This window comes from Leptopilina heterotoma, unplaced genomic scaffold (assembly GCF_015476425.1).
Source record: "Leptopilina heterotoma isolate Lh14 unplaced genomic scaffold, ASM1547642v1 Lhet_19, whole genome shotgun sequence".
Lineage (NCBI taxonomy): Eukaryota > Metazoa > Arthropoda > Insecta > Hymenoptera > Figitidae > Leptopilina > Leptopilina heterotoma.
Genome location: NW_025110908.1, coordinates 1,169,235 through 1,190,580, shown reverse-complemented (window position 1 = coordinate 1,190,580; position 21,346 = coordinate 1,169,235). Strand labels below are relative to the sequence as shown.

The 21,346-nt window shown below is 23.3% G+C and overlaps 1 protein-coding gene and 1 non-coding gene across 2 annotated transcripts; one reads left to right on the top strand and one right to left on the bottom strand.

The window, feature by feature from the left end:
* Nucleotides 1-1,315: 1,315 nt before the first annotated feature.
* LOC122500626 lies at nucleotides 1,316-21,226 on the bottom strand. The gene is made up of 7 exons (XM_043609638.1): nucleotides 20,451-21,226; nucleotides 7,286-7,559; nucleotides 6,910-7,118; nucleotides 6,402-6,784; nucleotides 4,038-4,318; nucleotides 3,277-3,899; nucleotides 1,316-1,796 (listed from the first exon to the last, which is right to left on the bottom strand). Exons 1-7 carry the CDS (start codon nucleotides 20,483-20,485, stop codon nucleotides 1,316-1,318), a joined length of 2,286 nt encoding a protein of 761 aa, XP_043465573.1. The 5' UTR covers nucleotides 20,486-21,226.
* On the top strand, nucleotides 10,980-11,061 carry Trnal-aag. Its single transcript has one exon. It is a non-coding gene; the product is annotated as a tRNA-Leu (tRNA).
* Nucleotides 21,227-21,346: the final 120 nt, after the last annotated feature.

Here is a 21,346-nt window from a genome sequence, read left to right as displayed (position 1 = left end):
GAAAGGTTTTTAATATTTTTTCCCCATTCATTATCGGAATCAGAATTCGTCTCATTTTTGACATGCTTTGACACGCATAAACAACAGAGAAACAACACGGGGGTCAAATAGGTTAGTTTTTCGAGATCAGAAAATAAAAAATTAATTGTTCATAATAATTTTATATAAATTTATAAAAATAGGGTATAAAATAATTCAAAAAACGACATTTTCCGAAAGTAACACTTTTTGAATTAATTTTCTGTACTTACATATTAAATTTAAATCTATAATATAAAAAATTACGAGAAGAAAAAATAATATGGAAAACGAACTAACCGTCAAACATTTGAATAGAAATAAATTGTTGTACTTGTAAATTTTTATCGTTACAAGAGAATATAGAAATCAGGATAAAATTTAAAGAAATCAGAAATACATAAATACTTATATTTTGTCAAGTTTATTATACTAGCTCCTCCGACGGCCGCAAGCGGCCGTCTACGGTGCTAGTTTTTATATGTCCATTGTCCAAGTCCATTATTTCATTAATAATAATATTAATTATAATATTCAAATTTTTTCAGTTAACAATTTGCTTATTTATATTTCAAATGTTGACGTTTTTTTTTTGACAATGCAAAATAAGATTTATTATGAATACTTTCTCTTAACAAAAATAAAATTTATATATTCGCGCTCTTTTTAAATAACATACGACTGCAGCGCCACGTTTACATGTCCAAACAATTTTGAAAACACCCTTCTATTAAGATTTTACATTCTCATTGCCCATTCTTTATTTCGATACTTTTCGATACATTCGACCTTTCCACTCCATGTCTTTTTTAAGAAAGGATCAATATTTATTCTCTTCATTATCAAAATCGAAATAAAGAAAAAGAAACCGGATTGCTCGAATAAATAAAATTTTGTTTTGAGCACAAAAAATACATCGGGTCAAATAGGTTAGTTTTTCGAAACCAAAAACTCAAAAATTAATTATAAAGTAATAAAAAACGGTATAAAATAATTCAAAAAGTGTCTGGATAAATAACTCTTTGATGGTGAATTAATTTTTCAAATTTTATTTATTTAAATCTATATCAAAAATTACGAGAAGAAAATAAAATTTGGTATATGGTAATAACAAATAACATAAAGAAACCACAAAATTACAATTGAACAATTGAACAATAGAAACAATTCGTAAATATATGCGCATATTAATTTTTTTAATTAATAGCTTTTTAACGACATATTTATAATTCTTTTCTTGTTTATAAATTTTTTCAATAAAAATGTACACTAAAAATTGTTTATTTGTATATATATTTTATTTTTCAGTTATGGAACTAGAACTATCGTACCATGGAGGCATCCAATTTGGAGGTGTTTTATTCCTGGGTCTTCCTCTTGTCATTGTTGAACTCAAACTATCAACGGTAAAATTGCTATCAGTTCTTCGTCTACGAGTATCATTTGCATTATTATTGTTTATTATTTTAGGACTGTCATTGTCATTGTCTAATACAACGAACGCTTGGTTATTGTCACTGTAGCGTCTGGAATCCTTGGCAAAACTTGGAGAATAAGGTCTTTGACAATCGTCATCATTATCATCTAAATCGTGCGTTGTGACATGTATCTTCTCGGAAGACGGCAAGGACGGAGATCTCTTCCTTCGGGAAAATCCTCTCGGTTCATCAACGTTGCACACGTGCAGACGATACGTTGGACTTGGCGATCGATTTCGCAAAACTTGATGATCCGCCATGTCTATCGAGGGTCTTGGAACTAAGGACGATCGAGATCCTCTGGAAAGTGGTAATTATTGCAAATTTCGGAAAAGACGATTTTTTTTACTATTTTCAGAAAAAGCGACTTTTTTATACTTATTTTTAAAAAAATGCGACTTTTCAACTTTTTCTAAATTGCAACAATAAAGTACTTAACAATTCTTTTTTGTATGAAATGCAAATAAGTTCTATTCTTATAATGCGGAAAATAAATAAAATCAAATATTTCTAAATTTATTTTTGAATATTTTTCTAAGATTTTCTTAATTAAACTTTCGAAATATATAATTAAACAATTTTTCAATAATTCAAATTCTGTAGAATTCTATGGAAAATAAAAGATTAAAAAATTAAAAGTTTTCAGTAGAACTTTTTAAAATCAAATTTTGAAAAATTTTAATTGCAAATTTTAAAATAATTGAATTCTCAGAAATTTTAAAGAAATATTAATAATTATTTCAAAAAACAGTAATATTAAGAAATTTTTCTATAAAAAGTAATTCATAAAATTTTTTCCATTATAATTTCTTTAAAATTCCAGTATTTTCAATATTTTCAATTACACATTTTGAAAATTCAATTATTTTCAACATTTTCAATTCCATATTTTGAAAAATTAAAATTTCTGCAAAAAAAATTTACGTAATAAGTTTCTTAAAAACTTAAGTTTTTAGAATTATTAAAATTTTTAGGAAATGATTAATTTTAATATTTTTAATTAAAATTTCTTCAACAAATTGTTTAACTTTTTTAAATTATACAAAAGTTCTTGTAACAAACTCAGTTATTTTTGAAAAATAATATTACAGATATTTTTGAAAAAATAATTAAAAAATATTTTTTATCTTAATTTTTAAAAATACAATTATCTACAAAAAAATAAATTAAAATTTCAAGAAAATGTGATTTATTAGATTTTTGTAGGAACTCTGATGTTGTATTTTAAGAAATCCGGTTTTTCAAATTTATGATAATTTTTAATATAATTTTAAGTTTTTTACCAAATGGTGGAGACTATTAAATAGATAAAGTGTTTCTAAAAAGCCCAAAAATATTGAAGCTAAATGCCATAAAAGAGAAGAAAAAATTTTGAATTTTCAAAAAAACGGTTTTTCGAAATTTTGATAATTTTTAATAATTTTAAATTTTTCACCAAAGGGTGAAGACAATTATTTAAGTTAAGTGTTTTTAAAGAGCCCAAAAATAATGTAGCTAAATGCCATAAAAAAGATAAAAAAATGTTTGAATTTTAAGAAATTCGGTTTTTCCAATTTTTGATGATTTAAAATAAATTTAAATTTTTTACCAAAGAGTGAAGACTATTAATTAAGTAAAGCGTTATTAAAGAGCCCAAAAATATTAAAGACAAATGCCATTAAAAGGAAAAATAAATGTTTGAATTTTAAGAAATTCGGTTTTTCGAATTTTTGATAATTTTTAATAATTATTATCGCTTTGAGGAAAATGATTGTTTTGATTATAAGAAGAATAATTGTACCTCCTACTTCCAGATGGTGGTTTTCCAACGATACTCTCTTCATGAACTCGAGTACTCAAAACTTGAAATGCATCCTGATCGTCAGCGGCATTTATTCTTCCAAACTGTTCACTGTTGTTATTATTAACCCAATAATTGTCCTTTTTTCTGGAAGCACTGAGACTGCGTTCACGATGTCGATGCATACGTGGCTCATTGAAAACAGAGAGACTTGGCCTCGAACAATAGGCATTTTTGTATTCTGGTTCGAGATCCAAATTTCCTTCTAAACGTAAATTTGCCGGCATCCTTAGGGTCTCGACTCTCGGTATTTGACCGTAGGATACATATTGAGATCTAACTTCGCTCGTTGTTTCCAGGTCGTGACGTCTCGGTTCGTGGAAGCTCATTCTACTGGCATTTGCACTTGTCCTTCCGGACGACACGACAACTGGTCTTAAAGGTGGTTTTCGATGCAGCGGACGTTCACGTGACAGATCAAGATATATTGATTTATATTCTGGATCTTGATCGATTTTCGATGAGAATTTTGTGTGCACTGGAGATGAGGATACTTTAGAACCATCGGCCCTGCCGATTTCGTCTTCTGGTTTTACTAACTTTGGCCTCTCTCTCGGAAAATCCTTTTCACGTAAGTTCAAAATAATAATTAATTTATTAATTAATTATTAATTAATAATAATTTAGTGAATATTTTCGCACAATTCTTTATATTTATTGTAATTAAAGAACAGAATAGAATAATTAGAGAAATAGGATACCTTGTAGGCTGCTTTATATTCTGGAATTTCCAGAGGAGGTCCCTTGAGATCTTCCAATTTTGACACTAGCATTTTCATTTCTTCTTTTTTGTGCCTCTTCTCTTCGTCTTTTTCACCATCTTTCGTTTTGTTTTCCTTGTCTTCTAAATCCTTTGCATGTTCTGCCATTAGTTGAGCTTCTTTCGAACGAGGACTTGCGAATTGTTGACTAGCTTCAGTTATTTGATAAAAATCCCCACATGATCTTAAGTTTGCTTCTGGTTTTCTTAAACCTTGTCTCCCTGAATAGAATCATTTTTTTTAGAATCATTGAATTAAATAAATATTATTCAATTAAATTAAACTGGTAAATGGTCAACTTTTTGAAAAAATATTTTCTAATCCTTTTTTCCAAACAAAATCGATTTCTAATTAAATCACTATTCTATTTATTATTATTTTGAAAATTACAAAATTTTATATTTGAAATTATAAAAATCAATTTTTGAATAATTTCTGATTTAAAATTGAGATTATTAATTAATAAATTAATTATTCTTATTTATTATTTTTAAAAATTGTTAATAAAATTTTTCGCTAGAATTCAATTACTTTGATGAATAATAATTCTTTGGGAGGAATTCAAATATTTTTATAAATAGTAAAATTCTTCGTAGGAGTTCAATTATTTTCAGAAAATAATAAAATTCTTTGCCGAAATTCTTCAAAATTTTCAATACAATTGAACCGCCGGATCGTAGAAGGGCATATAGCCAATGTAATTCAAATGGGCTATATGCCCTTCTACGATCCGGCGGTTCAATTTCAATTAAACTCCTCCAATAAATTTAATTATTTTCCAAAAATTGTAATTAAAAAATTAGTTTTCAAACAATTTAACTATTTTCAAAAATTTTAAGTAAATTCTTGACAAAAAGTCGATTATTTTTTTAAATAATAAAATTTTTTGCAGAAATTTCAATTATTTTCAATTCAGTTTTAGAAAAATTTCACGAAAAGATTGAATTATTTCTTAAAATTTAAATAAAATTCTTCGAAAAAAAAATTATTTTCAAAAATTTTTTTCAAATTCTTTACAAAAATTTAATTTGTATTTCCAATAAAATTTCAATTAAATTTAATATTTTCAAAAAATTGTAATTAAAAAATTATTTTTCAAAGAATTCAATTATTTTCTAAAATTTTAATTAAATTCTTGACAAAAATTCAATTATTTTCAATACAGTTTTAGTAAAATTTCATGAAAAGATTCAATTATTTCTTAAAATTTTGATAAAATCCTTCGAAAAAAATCAATTATTTATTTTTTTAATATTTAAATTTTACAAAAATTTTATCCTAAAATCTTGATAAAATTTTTCGAAACAATTCAATTACTTTTATAAAATATAAATTTTTTAAATTGTAAATTCTTCGCAAGAACAAAATTTTATTTACAAATAATAAAACTCTTTCCATAAATTCAATTAAATTTCAGTGCAATTTTAATAAAATTTCTCGAAAGGGTTCAATTATTTTTCAATATCGTAATATAATTTTTCTATAAAAATTCAATTATTCTCATAAGTTTTGATAACATTTTTTGAAAATTTCAATTACTCTCAAAAGTTTTGGTAAAATTCTTTGTAAATTTCAATTATTTTCACGATTTTCAATTAAAATTATAAAAATTACATTATTTTCAAAGAAGTTCTTCAAACAAAATTTAATTACTATTTGCAATAAAAATTAAAAACCTAAATTTAATATTTAAAACCTTAATAAATAATTTTTTTATACGCGGCGCAAAAATTGAAATAAAATGTCAAATTTGCTGATGAAATAAATTAAATTTCTTTCATTTGAACATTTAGAACTTTAGAAATATTATTTTCTAATAATTTTCTATTTCTAAAAGTTATTTAACAATTTCTGGCAAGTTTTTGGTTTCTAAAATATATTTTTTCTAAAATTTGTGAAATTCAAAAATTTTTCCAAATAATAATTTTTTAATTGAAAATAAGACTTTACTAAATTTTAATTTTAATTTTTTAAAATTTTTGTTCTAAATAATTAGAAATAATTTCCGCAATTTCAAATTAAATGAATTAAATTACGTTGTTGGAAAATGAAATTGATGAAAATTGGTAGAAATTTGACATTGTTAAAAATTAATCTTCATTAGAAAAATTAAAAATTAGAAATATTTTCAGTAAATAAAAATTAGAAATTGAACATTTTGTTGGAAAAAAATTTTAGGGAATAAAAAATTAGAAAATACGTTTTAGAAATACTTAGAAATGTAGAGAATAAAGAATATACTCAGAAAATATTCTATTATAATTTTATAAAGTAAAAGAGAATAGAATCGGATTTATAATTTACCTGCATAATCGTACTCCTTGAATACGGCAGAATACTCAGGAAGAAATCTAGCCTCACCCTCTAATTTTAAATGAGAAGTTTGTTTCAGTAATTCCGGCCGCTTAACACCAACAAAAGGAATATAACTGTCGTGCGATTCAGTCGTTGTTTCAAGATCACCCTCAAGTTTCAAATGTGTTGACAATCTTATAAGCTCTGGTCGACTGACATTAAGCCACTCTATGAACTTTTCAGATTTTTCAGTCATTGTTTCCATGTCACCCTCCATTTTCAATGATGTTGGTCTCCTCATTAATTCCGGTCTGTGAAAACCTTCGTGATGAATGAATAGTGAATTTTCAGTGTTTGTGTAAAAATTGTCTTCGTGCGCTTTTTTCATGGAACTGGAAAAAAAAACAGAAAAATTATAAACAATGACAAATTTTTTTACAAATGAAAAATTAAATGTTTTCTTAATACTGTTTGAAATATACTGTTTTCTTAATTAAGGAAGGTTATATGTAAATACCTGTTTATGAGATTTGCATTTAATTTTGAGGTATCTACTTCAGTCTCCATAATTCCTTGGCCATCAGGTAAAGATAAATTGCTTGGCAGTTGTTCTGGGTTATTTGAATTGCTTTCTACTAACTGACTTTGGTTCTCTAGAGGTTCCTGAGTATTTTGTAATTCATCCGGTTTCAAACTGTTTTCTGATCTTTTTGTCCTCGTTGGTTCCTAAAAAATCGTTACTTTTGAATTAGAAAAATATAATATAATAAAAAAAATATTTTTAATAATTATATTTATTATGTTATAATAGTACCATTTGGTAGAAATAAAACAATATTAAATAAAATTTTTTTTGCAGATACGAAACTAGAGAGAAAATTATACCAACGAACCTTGTTCAAGTCGAAGGTGACATCAGTTTCAGCACCAAAAGCTCGCCGATATTCTGTTACTAAATTTGGTATAATTTCCTCTGACGGGCATAAACCTAAGGTGTCTTTTGGCTGATCCTTGATTTTTTTCCTTCGATATCGAGCAAGTTCGTCAACTGAGAGGCCTTCGTTGAAGGGCCACTTTTCCTTGCTCTTCTGTTTGCGATTCTTATTCTTTCCTCGCGCTATCTCTGTATCCGAGGATGATTTGTTAATTCCATAGGAAGACTTTTGCCTTTTGGAAAATAATTCAGAATAGTTTCTGTTAATAGGTAACACAAATTTATAATTAAATTAATAATTAAATTTATAATTCAATTAATACTTAAATTAATAATTAGTAATTAAATTTTTAATAGAAAAAAACGTTTATTAGAAACAAATTTACGAAATAAATTAATTTTTGAAACGTGGGTGAAGTTCGCAACATTTATGACCAACGATTAAATAAAATTTGTACTTTCTAACAAGGAAAATAGTAAAATGTTGTTAATAGTAATTTAATAACTATAATTTATTGCCATAATTTAATATAATTCTAAATTAAATTTAGTTGTCTAAAACTTTTTCCTTTGGAAATATTTGATAAAGAAACTTTGTAAAAAATTTTTTTATACAAATTTTACGAAAACTTGGTTAGGAAAATATTTTTTCTTTAAAACTCGTTGGTTGTAAATGTTGTAAACTTCACCAAAGTTTTTTGAAATCAATTTTCATTGAGAAGTAAACGAGAGAAAAAAAAATTAACTGGAAAAAATGTAAATTTGATTTCACTATTTACACTGGAAAAAAATTCCTTTGATTCAAATAACCGATTGTCTTCTAAATATTTATTTGAATTAATTAATTTTTATTTTGTATTTGAACAAATAATTTCAATATTTAAAGTAAATGCGATTTAATTTATTTAAATAGCAACATAGTTAAATAAATAAAATTTAAATAGCAAAATAGTGGAATAAAATTTAAATACAAATAGAATAAAAATTAATTTAAGTAAAAATTGAAATAAATTGACTAAACAAATAAATTTCAAAAATAAGTAAATAAAATTGCGCCAAATAATCGTTTATTTGAATCGAATAATTTTTTTCCCAGCGTAGAATTGTTTTGAATTGAATAGAAAAAATTTGTACACTCTCTCGAAATTAAATCAACGCTTCTTTCGATTTTTTCGCAGTAATTCCAAAGAAAGAAGCGATTATTTTTGTTCTGAATTAAAGAAAAATTGTACACACTATCGAAATTAAATTAACGTTTCTTTCAATTTTTTCGCAGTAATTCCAAAGAAAGTAGATAAAACCGATTGTTTTTGTTTTGAATTTAAAAGAAATTGTACACAGTATCAAAATTAAATTAACGCTTCTTTAAATTTTTTCGCAGTAATTCCAAGGAAAGAAGATTATTTGCAACGAATGAAGAAGCAAGTATTTCGGTTGATCGTCTGAATAAAACTGAAATCTTTTTGACTAGACCAGATATGGTAGGTCGGTGCTGTGTCAGGAGTGAGAAAGGGGTAAAAGTAGCAATGGGGATTCGTTCCGAGAGAGCTGGTGGAAGGTACAGGAAGAGAGGGTGGTACCTGTACTTTATAGTGCATGCCATTACAGAAGAACCAACCGACGAGACGCATCGATCTCTACAAATTGAGGTAACCACAGAGAAGTATATAAAAATGAGAAAAAAGGCATTTGAAAAATAATTCTTGACGAATAATGACTTTTTATCACGAGAACTATCAAATATTATAGGCGATCGTACCATTTGTCATTTCTATTTTCTTTTTGACTGTAACTTGTTTCCTTTTTTTTTATTGGAAAAAAAATATACTCCTAGTACGAATGTCGCCAGGGTCACTGGAAAATAAGCTCTGGACCGCAAATTGTCTCTTATTTCATGTTTTTACTTATTGGGTTCTTTAAAAAGTAATTGATTATTTGCATGCTAATGCGAGAAACGAAAATTACTACCTATCTGCTTTAAAGAGTAGAAAATCATTTTTAAAATGGGAAAAAATTATCAGTTTTCGAATCAACTATTTTGAGTAATAAAGAAAATTCTTTCGTTTTACTCTTCACTAAATTAATTCAAATGCGTGGACAATAATAATTTTTAAATATATTAAAGTTTTAATTTTATCAATTAAACTGATTACTTTATTTCTCTAATAAAAGAAATATTTTTTATCTAGAAGACAAATTTGTTTTTTACTTTCACAATTTTTGGGGAAAATTAAAATGAATTCTGTCTAAATCTCAATTAGCGAAAAGTTGCCAATTAATTGAAATTAGTAAAAAATGTCTACTAGTTTCAAATAGAAAAATAAAAATATTTAATAAACTAGCAAATGTTAACGTCCGTCTCAAAGCCTTAAAAATTTAAAAACAAATTAATTATTATTGTTTATATTTTCAAAAATTTAAATATAATTTATTCTTCGCAAGAATTCAATTATTTTCATAAATTATAACATTCTTCAGAAGAATTCAATTATTTTTATAAATAGTAAAATTTTTAGACAAAATTCAATTTTCTTATAAAATTTTTAATAAAATTTCACGAAGGAATTATTTGGTTATAAAATATTTCCAAAAGAATTTGAATTTGAAAAATTTTTAAAAATCCTTGGATATCCTTAAAAAAAAATTCAATTATTTTTAATACAATTTTAAAATTTTTTCATAAAATAATCCAATTCACAGAAGAATTTAATTATTTTTAAAATTTTTTATAAATCTTTAACAATTTAATTACTTTTTTAAAATATAGTAATATCTTTGCAAAAATTCAATTATTTTTTTTAAAAAATTTCAATAAATCTTTCGAAACAATTCATTTTTTAAAAATTTTTATTAAAATTATTTTAGAAAATTGTAATTTTCTAAAAAGAAATTAATTAATTAATTAGATAATTAATAATTAATTAATTAATTAATTAATTAATTAATTAATTACTAATTATCTAATTAATTAATTAGTTAATTATTTTTTAAAAATGCTAATAAAATTCAATAATTTAATTGATATTATTAAAAATCACGATTATTTTAAAAACTTGAAAGAAATTATTCATAAAATTCAATTACTGTAAAAATTTTCAATTAAAATTATTAAAGAAATTCCATTATTTAAAATAAATTGAAAAAAATTCTTCAAAAGAATTTATTTAGGATTTTCAGAAATTTTATTAAATTAAATAGATCTTTTTAATTGATTTGAATTTTGAAGTTAAAGAAATTTTAATTTAATCTTTTGTAGATTAAAAAATGACAAAAAATAATTAAACGAAACTGTTTTGAATTAAAAATTATAATTTTAATATAAATTTAATTTAACATTATTAATTGTCCGGTCTATTAATAAATATTCATAAAAATAAATATTCTAAAATAAAAAAATAATAGATTTAGAGAATAAGTTTTGAGAATATTATTTTTGCAAGAAAAGTTCAGAAATTTTTTTTATTTACCATAATTTTCAGTTAAAATTTTAAAATACAGGTGTATTTTACTTTTAAATGATGTGTACCTGAATTTTCAAATTAGTATTATTGAATTTTCAGTTAAATTTTTATAAATATTGAGTTCTTAAGTTCATTTTATTTATATATTTTGCTACATTTGACAGAATCTGTCATTAAAATTCGCTTCTTCAAGGTAGCGTGGCCGAGCGGTCTAAGGCGCTGGTTTAAGGCACCAGTCTCTTCGGAGGCGTGGGTTCGAATCCCACCGCTGCCAATTTTTTTGCAAACGAGAATTCAAGCTTCTTTATTCATAAACAGACGTTTTTTTTTAAACTGCAAATTTAAAAACAAATCTCTCTAAATCTAAATTAGTAAAAAATAACTAATTATTTTCTACAATTTTCAACTGAACTTCAACTCTAAAGCAATTATTTTAAATAATTTTCCGAACGTTCTTCTAGAATTCAATTATTTAAATACAAAAAGTCATTTTTTATAGTTGTAACTGTCCATCTTTTTTTTAAAGTTATATTTTCAAAAAATTGTAATGAAGAAATTCTAAAAATAAATATTTTTCTATAATTTCAAAAATTATATTAAAATATTTATAAAAAAGTTTTTTAATTATATACAATTTTTGTATAATTAAAAAAAAACTAATTAATTTTTCGATGAATTTTAAAAAATTAAAAAAATTTTGAACATGATTTTTTTTCTCCAAAATGCTAAAAATAATTCTAAAATGTTATTATTTTTTGTAAGTATTTGAATTTTTGGAAATATGTAATTGAAAATAGTGAAAATATTGGATTTTAAAAAATTAGAAGCTAATTTTCATTAATTTTCATTTTCAAATTTACATTTAAAGATTTTTTTCAGTAAAATTTTTGATAATTCAATTATTAATTATAAAATTTGCAATTAAAATTCTTCACAAGTTGATTTTTGACGAATTGTAACAAAATACTTGAAAAAAATGAATTATTTTCAGTAAATTTTATAAAATTTCAATTATTTCAGATATTTTTAATTTTATATTTCGAAAATTTAATTAGAAAAAGTATTCAAAATTACTTTTTGAAAGATTTGTTTCTTGTTATTTTTCACAATATGAAATTCAAAATAAATTTGTATTTTCCACTAAAAAATTTGGTATTTTGTTGCAATATTTGGAAGAAACGTCGAAAAAGTCTCAGTTTTTGAAAATAAGTTTTAAAAAGTCTCAATTTTCTTAATTATCGTGACAAAAAATTATATTCTGTGATGCCGAATTCTCAAACAGAAAAAGTGCATCTTCACACTTTGGACCCAAAACGGCAACTGCCCAAGCCATCCCTTGGAAAACGACGCTTTCCTTGGGAGTCGTCAAATTCCTATGCCTCGCTGTCCTTGACTAGCATAGACCATATGTTTATCATATGGTCCTCGTATCGCCTAAATCTCTGAGTCTCTCATTGTTCCCGTGAAGTTAGACCCAAAGTTGTTGTCAAGCAAGTTTAAGACATTTCCAAGAATTTCCACTCCGACAAAATCAATTAATTTTTATTTGAATCAATTATGTCGTATTTGCTCCGAAAACTAAAATTATTCGTTCAAATAATTTTAATTAAATTAATTTAATTAATTTAAATAAAAATTTTTCCTTTCAAGTAAACATTTATTTGCGATAATAAAAAAGTAATCTCTTATTTTTGAATCAAATAAATCTTTTTCCAGTTCTCCTGTTGCAAAATGAGTAGAAATTAAAAATTGTTATATTTCAAGTAATCATAAAAAGAAATAGATTAGATTTTATTTATATTTTTATTTCAAATGTTTTTTCTTATTTAACTTTATCACGCACATTATAACTATAACTGAATTTTTAATCTTTTCTAATTCTGATAGTTTTATACTCGTTTCATTAATTATAATATATTTTTAATCCGGAAAATTGGATAATTACAGTCACGAAAATTTATAAACACGAAGTTTATGCAAATTATTCTCTTTTTATCAACGATGAAGAAAATAAAAACATAAAAATAACTTTTATCACCAGTAAAAAAAAAGATGAAGACATCATGAATAATAAATTTAAAAAGAAAAAAAAGATACTGATCGAAATGAATTTCAAATTTTCGGTATTGAATATATGGGAAATTATAGTAATTAATCATTTTTGTGTACTTTAGATTTGTTTTCATTACTTTTCTCGAATAGTCATTACTTGAAAGTAATTAAAATTTTTTTCTTTTAATTAATAAAAATTGATTGAATTATGTATTAAAAATAATTATTTTGAATACATAATTTGAAAATATTTGATTTCTGCAAAGATAATTTGATTCTCCTTCTCTTTGTGTCGCTTGACGTTAAAATAATGGAATTGTTGCAGGTCATGAAAGGACTTTGGACATAGATCGAACGTACAATGAAACAGTGACCCAGATTTTCGTTGAACCACCGATGTCTGCGATACATTTGCATGCGCCGACAAATAAATGTCCGCTTAAAATTGGCTCAGGTGGACTCACGCACACGCAGCAAGACGTTTACATCGGGTCAGTAGTTTTTCCCTGAGTCCTGCGATTCAATCTGAGGCATTTCTGTGGCAGTTCTTGCACGCGATATTCCTGCGAGGAGTGAACCACCTGCCAAGAGAGGGTTCGAAATCCTTTCTAAGCGAGCTTACCGAAATTTATCATCTACATACTTATTATTATTACTATTTCTCCCAGATACTCTTTGAAAATTATTGTTGGACAATATTATTCATTCTATTTTTCCTTTTACTTTAAACGAACAAGTCCACTTTATTTATAAATGTTTCTGTTTCCGGATGTTTATCGATTTTTTCTTTAAACTGACGATTCTCAAATCGCTTTTAAAATTATACTTTTTTCTTTTTTGATGGGCAAATTTTTTCGAGATAATTTTTTTTATTTATAAATGTTTAGTTTGGTTCCGGATATTTATCGATTTTTTTTTAAACTCACGATTCTCAAATCGCAAATTACACTTTTTTTCTTCATTTTCAAAATCAGGCTTCGCACTTTTCTACTAAAACCTATACTTATTTACTATTTTTTTAAAATTTTCTACTAGAATTCTAAAATTTGTAATAAAATTCTTTAAACGATTCAATTATTCTCAAAAATTTTTAGAAAATCAATGATTTTCAATATCTATACAATTTTAATGAAATTCGACAAAAGATTTTTGATAAAATTCTTCGCAAACATTCCATTTTTTTTATAAGAAATAAAATTTTCACAGGAATTGAATTATTTAAAATATTTCATAAAAAATTCAAAAAAATTTTAAATAAATAATTCATAAAACTTTTTATAAAATTCTACCGCGAGAATTCAATTATTTTCATAAGCAATAACATTTTTCACGAAAATTCAATTATTTATAAAAATTTAAATAAAATTTGAGGCTAGAACACAATTACTTTTGCATAAATAATAAAATACTTCTCAACGAATTCAATTAGTAACTTCTTTAAAATTTTTAATATAATTCTTCACTAAAATTCAATTATTTTCCCAAACAATAAAATGTTTAACGAGAATTAACTATTAAAAGAAATTAAATAAAATTCTTCGCAAGAATTCAATTATTTAAAAAAATTAAATAAAATTCTTTGCAAAAATTCAATTCTTTTCATAAATAATAAAATTATTCTCAGAAATTCAATTATTTTTTAAAAAATTGATAAATTCTTTCTTTATTTCTTTAAATTATTCAATTATTTCCCCAAATAATAAAATTTTTGACGATAATTCAATTATTTTTTAAAAAATTGATAAATTTTTTATTTATTTCTTCACAATTATTCAATTATTAAAAAAAAATTAAATAAAATTCTTCGCAAGAATCCAATTATTTCTTAAAACATTGATAAATCAATTTTTTCGCAAATAATACAATTTTTTAGGGGAATTCAATTATTTAAAAATAACTAAATAAAATTCTTTGCAAAAATTCAATTCTTTTCATAAATAATAACATTATTCTAAGAAATTCAATTATTTTTTTAAAAATTGATAAATTTCTCTTATTTCTTCACAATTATTCAATTATTTTCCTAAATAAGAAAATTCTTTACCAAAATTCAATTATTTGCCTAAATAATAAAATTCTTCACCAAAATTCAATTATTTTCATAAATAATTAAATTCTTCTGAGAAATGCAATTATTTTTTAAAAAATTGATAAATTCTTTCTTTAATTCTTTACAATTATTCAATTATTTCCCCAAATAATAAAATTTTTGACGATAATTCAATTATTTAAAAAAAATCAATAAAATTCTTCGCAAAAATTCAATTATTTTCATAAATTATAAAATTCTTCTAAGAAATTGAATTATTTTTTTAAAAATTAATAAATTCTTTATAAGAATTAAATTTCGAAAAACATACAATTATTTAATATATTATTTATTTTTGTAATTAAATAGTTGAATTTCAGTTGAACTTTCTAATAAGAATTGATTTAAAAACGAATTTTATAGTTGAAATTTTCGATAATAATTGAATATTAAAAGCATTATATAGTAAAATTTTTTTGGAAATAATTAAATTTTAAAAGATTATGAAATTGAAAACGGTTAAAATTTTAATTGTTATAAAAATGTAATAACATTTAAATTTTTCATTTGAAAAATTAATTTATTTTCTTAATTTCTGTGAAGAATTTAAATTAAATTTTATTAAATAATTTTATTTGTTTACTTTCAAAAATGACTTTTGAATACAATTGTATTCTTTAGGATAAAAATTTAAAAAATAATTGAATTTTTCCAAATTTAGAAGCAGGATTAAAATAAAAATAAATACTTTTGATTGAAATCAGGAAACAGTCAGTGAAATACTGAATTAAATTTTTGTGAATCGACTAGAACAATTTTTTTTTATTTGTTAAAATTAATGTTCGTTATCTACTTTTTTCAATATTAAAGCTACTTTTTGATACTTTTTTTAAAATTAATTATTGAGTGTGAAGTCTGCAAAATGCACATTTTTTTTAGATGAATAATTTTTTCTTATTTCTAAATATTTTTGTTTTCACACATTTACTAATTTTTTAAAACTGATGTTTTGATCGTTTTAAGAGGAAGGTTCACCGATATTTTTAATAATTTAAAAAAAATACTTAAAATATTCCATAAAATTGTTTTTATAGTAGTTTTCTTGAGAGGAATTCAATGGGCACAAAATAAAATCGAGCAGAAAATATTTTGATGTTTTTATCTTTGAGCGATTTAAAATCACACTCTTTTTTTCTTTTTCAAAATGCAAATTTTGATATTGAGGCAAATAAATTATTCATTTGGAAAAAAAGTCTCGGAGTAAAATATTTTTTGTAATGAATTCGAAAAATATTTTCCTCGGGTTCAAACTTGTCTATGTATCCGCTTTAAGGATTCTTTAAACTATTTTCTTAAATGGTAACTCCTTTGGAAACAAAAATGATTTTTTATGTTAGAGGTGGAATACCAGATTTATGGTCTATAAACCTTATTCAGTTTTATGTTCTTTAAAAGTTTCCTTGAATTTTTTAAATACTTCGCCTTTTAGACAACAATTTTTTAAAGACTATCTTAAAACTATTTTAAAGTTTTTAAAGACTGTTTTAAATACTATATTTGCTCTTATTTTGTTTGGATTTAAAAAAAATAGTATAGAAAAAAGAGATAGTATTTTAAATACTATCTCATAACTATTTTAAAGACTATCTGAAAAATATTTTAAAGACTATTTTAAAATTATTCGAAAATTATTTTTTTAAGAAGATATTATAATCATTTTAAATATTTTTATTATTCTTTATATAATAATTATAATATATTAAAAAATGTTCTTTATGTTTACAGGGTACGAGTGCTTATTCAATTAGAGGATATTTGCAGAGTTTATATAAAAAGGAATCAAAGAGACTACAAAGGAACGTCTATAGTACGTATTCACTGGTTATTATGATATAATCAGATAAAGAAGAAGTATGAATAATGATAGGTTTGGCAGGTCATCAATTTCGATCGAAAATCAGGAAATTAAAACTTGCCTTAAATTCTTCTATCATCAATCTGATTACACTCTTTTCAATCATCATTAATGCTCATTCAGAATGACCTTAATAACTGGGGCAATTTTTTTTTTTTTTTTGCGCATTAAAAAGCACTTTTAATATAATGCGAAAAGAGAAGCAGAAAAAACAGTGTAATAATTCCTCGTTTCTAAGGTTCATTACTAGAGCTATTTACTATTATCATTATTATTATTATTCTTTTTATATTATGTTTTATATTTTTTCTGATAAAAATTTTATTATTAACTTGATTTAATTAATTATTTAATTCTATTCTATTCTATTTCATTCTATTCATCAATATTTGTACCAAGTGACAAATTCCTGTTATTACGTAATTCTATTTTTATCTTTCTATTATTATTAGACTGTTATTATTAATTTTATTCCAACTTTTTATAATTTATTTATAAATGAGACAAGCATCCAAATAATTTTGTTATAATATGAATTTTATTATGCTCTTTGAATTTGAATTAATAAAAATGTCTTTTGCTTTCGGATTAGTAAATTTTATTGATAAATCAGTAGAAATTACTATTTATTAGTAAAATTAATTAAGTTTTCTATTTCAAAAGCAAAAAGTCAGTCACTAATTCAAATTAGTAAACATTTTTACTAATTCAAATTTAGAGAGTTAATAATTTTATTATTTTTTTCTAATATTTGGTTGAATGTAGTATCGTCATTAAAAAGTTAAAAAAAAAAAAAAAAAAAAAAAAAAAAAAAAAAAAAAAGTTAAAAAGTTAAAGAAAAGATAATTCTTTATTTAAATTTTGTCAAACGTTTCTGCTCATTTGGGAGCCTTCGTCAGTGACAGTTTATTTTCTATAAAAAAAATAATTTTATGGTGAAAGGCATTTTAGAACTCTATTTCTGTGTTTTGAGAGAATGTGAAATTTGATTCTAGGGAGTGTATTTCTATATTTTAATAAATGAATAGAATTATTTTTTTATGAATATACTAGAGTGTTAAATAAGATTGTCTAATAAATCAAGTTTCTATTTCAATTTAAGTGGAAATATATTTCAGTTTATTTTTTTTCTATATATTAAACTAAAATAGTCCGTAATATTATTTCCATATATTGCACTCACTGTTTTTTTCTTTTGTAGAAAAATAACAATTTTTATTTATTGATTTTGTTTGAGGAAATGTTTCAACAATCATTTTCCGTTTAAAGCGAATACTTCTTTTTTCTTACAGCTTTCGTAAACGTTAAGACAATGCTTTTATTTCTATAGCTGTAGTTACTTAAATATAAAAAGAATTTATTTAATACTTTTTAATAAAATAGATTTTAAATTTAATTCAGAAATATTTTTAATTTAATTATAGAAAAATAGAAATTTTTAAATATGAATATTTTAGACTAATAAATTTTTTTATTTTCAGGAATGACAGTCTATGGATGTGAATGATAGCTTGATAAGAAGACATCAATGAATGCAAACCATCAATGAATCTCCCACGCAACGGATATAGTACACAGTTTGTGTGTATACTATGTACACAGGGTAATAATAAAGTTAAATTACTTTTATATTAAGTAGTATAAAAGCTCAATTAATAATAATGACTATTATTATACAATAGGCTTAGATAATGAGCTACTTTACTTGTTACTAATTAATTAATTAAATTTACAACTAATTAATTAATTAATTAATTAATTAAATTTACTACTAAGTAATTAATTCAATTTACTACTAATTAATTAATTTAATTTACTACTAATTAATTAATCAATTAATTCAATTTTCTATTAAATAATTAATTCAATTTACTACTAATTTTTGCAAACATAATTCAACAAATTGCCAATTTATTTCAAATCATTTTCAAAAAATTTCAATTTCAAATTATTTTTATATTTAAAAAATTAAACAAGTTTATTTTATGCCTCTAAAATTTCGAACGTTCGAATGAACGAAATTATTTATTTCTTCTTCAAATTCAATTTTTATTGTAATAATATTGCGACCAATGTCAAAAGAAATATTAATTACAAAGATTTTAAATTAAAAAGATTTAACAAAATTATTTATTTCTTTTTCAAATTCAATTTTTATTGCAATAATATTGCGACAAATATCAAAAGAAATATTAATTACAAAGATAGATGTTTAATTTTGTTTATGCTTTTTATGAAAGCTAATAATTTTTGAAAATATTTATAATGTGAAAAAATTTCGTTCATTTGAACGTAAAAAACTTGTGAACTATTTTATTTCACATACTTACAAAATAAAACGTAATCCTCTTTATGCAAGAAATTGATTTTTGTCCAACGGATAAATAATAATGAAATGCGTTTTAAAATGTCTTTACAAATAGATTTTAAAAATATCACATCAAAGATATCTATATAAATTTTGTCCGAGACAGAGTCTTCCTGTGCGAACCTCTGTCCCTGACCATTAACGTGATAAATGGTTACTAGTTTCTGGAAATAGGACTTAAACAAAGAGAGGTCAATATTCATTAAAGCTTTTAATTAATCCACTTAATTTAAATGTAATTTTGAAATTTTTACTTCTTGTTTGCTCAGCAAAACGAATTGACTTCGATCGTTAATTGCAAACGGATAATTAATTTTCTTTGCAATTTTCTTTTAAGAAAACTCGGAAAGTTATATGGAAAAATAAATACAATTACGATTCTTAGAATGTAATATTGCTCAAAGAAAATATTTACCTTTCAACAAAAATAATAATCAATAATTTTATCCAATGTAAAATTTAAAAATTGAATTTTTGATATTGAAGAAAACAATTGGATTATTAATATAGTGAATGTTGTAGACCTTATTGTTAAAATTCAGATAATATTTTTGTGGCCTTTGGACCAAAGGCCACAAAAATATTATCTGAATTGGATTATTAATTTAATTCTTTTTTATTTGAATTAAATTTGAAATCAGATATTGAATTGAACTAAAGTGGAAGAGAATTGAAATATAAATTCAATACTTTTTTAACTGAATTTAATTGAATTTATTGAAATTAAATTGAATTATTGAATTTAAATTGAACTGAATTTGATATTAAATAGAATTGTTGAATTAAAATTGAAATTTTAACTAAAATTGAATCGAAATGAAAAAGAATTGAATTAATTTATTCAATTCTTTTTTAATTGAATTTAAATTGAACTGAATTTGATATTAAATAAAATTATTGAATTAAAATTGAAATTGAATTGAATTATTGACTGAAATTGAACCGAAATGAAAAAGAATTAAATTTTAAATTCAATTCTTTCCTAATTGAATTTAAATTGAATTGAATTTGATATTAAATAAAATTATTGAATTTAAAATTGAAATTGAATTATTGACTAAAAATGAATTGAATTTTAAATTCAATTCTTTTTTAATCGAATTTAAATTGAATTTGAATTAAATTATTGAATTAAATTGAATTATTGAATATCGAAATGAAAAAAAGAATTGAATATAATTACCGTCAATTCTCTTTAAATGGATAAAAATTTAATTTTAACTTGGCGGAATTTTTTTTTCTTTTCTTTTCCATCGAAATGCTTAATCAAGGAATGAAGAGTGATTGACATCTCAATACCTTTTGCCGAGACGGTCCCTCTCACCCTCACCCATCGCATCCTTGGTATTCTTCGATCGACGAAAATTTACTTAATCCAGCTGAATGGAAAATGTGTATCAACTCTCTTGACCACAAGGAAATACTACCCCTGACTGCTCCATCGAATTTACACGACCCGACCTAAACTCAAACGGTAGCGTGACTGGCTCAGAGATGTTAAATAAGAAAGTCCTGACGATCCACCTGCGCAAATGCGAATAAGCCGTTGATGTTCGTGATGCCGTTCGTATTGTACTTGCCAATTTGATAATTTCAATTAAAATCATTATTATTAACCTTCCACTGACACATTAGGTCGTTGCCTTTATGCTAACTATTTTTAGAAACCACTATCCTGGAGATTATCGCTTTTTAAATTAAAAACTGAAAAATTTTATTTTGGAATTAAAGAATAAATTCTATTTTAATTTTGCTTTCGCTATTCAATATAGTTATACGTTAATTTAGTATTTAAAATTAATTTATTTGTGACGCTCTCCGCAGAAAGTTGCCTAAGAAGCAAGGAATTTTAAGGTTATGTTTGTGTTATATTTACCAGTTTAATTAAAAGTTTCCGTGTTTAATTTAAAACAAAACCAGTTTTTATCGAATATTTTTGATCAAATGAAGATTTAAACCGCGTTTTTACAGAGAAAAACTTTATTTTCTTTATATTTTCACTTTACAAATTGCAAACATAACCTACAATTTTTTGGGTACCTTTTCTTATGAGCGCTTCACATGTATTAATTTATTTACCAAAACAGATTGAAAAAATCAAAAATATTTAATTAATTCACTCCCTAAATCTAAATTAGTGAGGAAATGGTAAAAATTCGTTTACCAAATGAGTTAGTAAGTTTAGTAATAATTAG

Coding starts and splice junctions, on each gene's coding strand:
- LOC122500626 (XM_043609638.1), bottom strand. CDS start 20,485: ATGGGTGAGGGTGAGAGGGACCGTCTCGGCAAAAG. Junction 6,785..6,909: donor AATGCAAATCTCATAAACAG/GTATTTACATAT, acceptor TTTTTTTTCCAG/TTCCATGAAAAAAGCGCACG. Junction 1,797..3,276: donor CCACCATCTGGAAGTAGGAG/GTACAATTATTC, acceptor ACCACTTTCCAG/AGGATCTCGATCGTCCTTAG.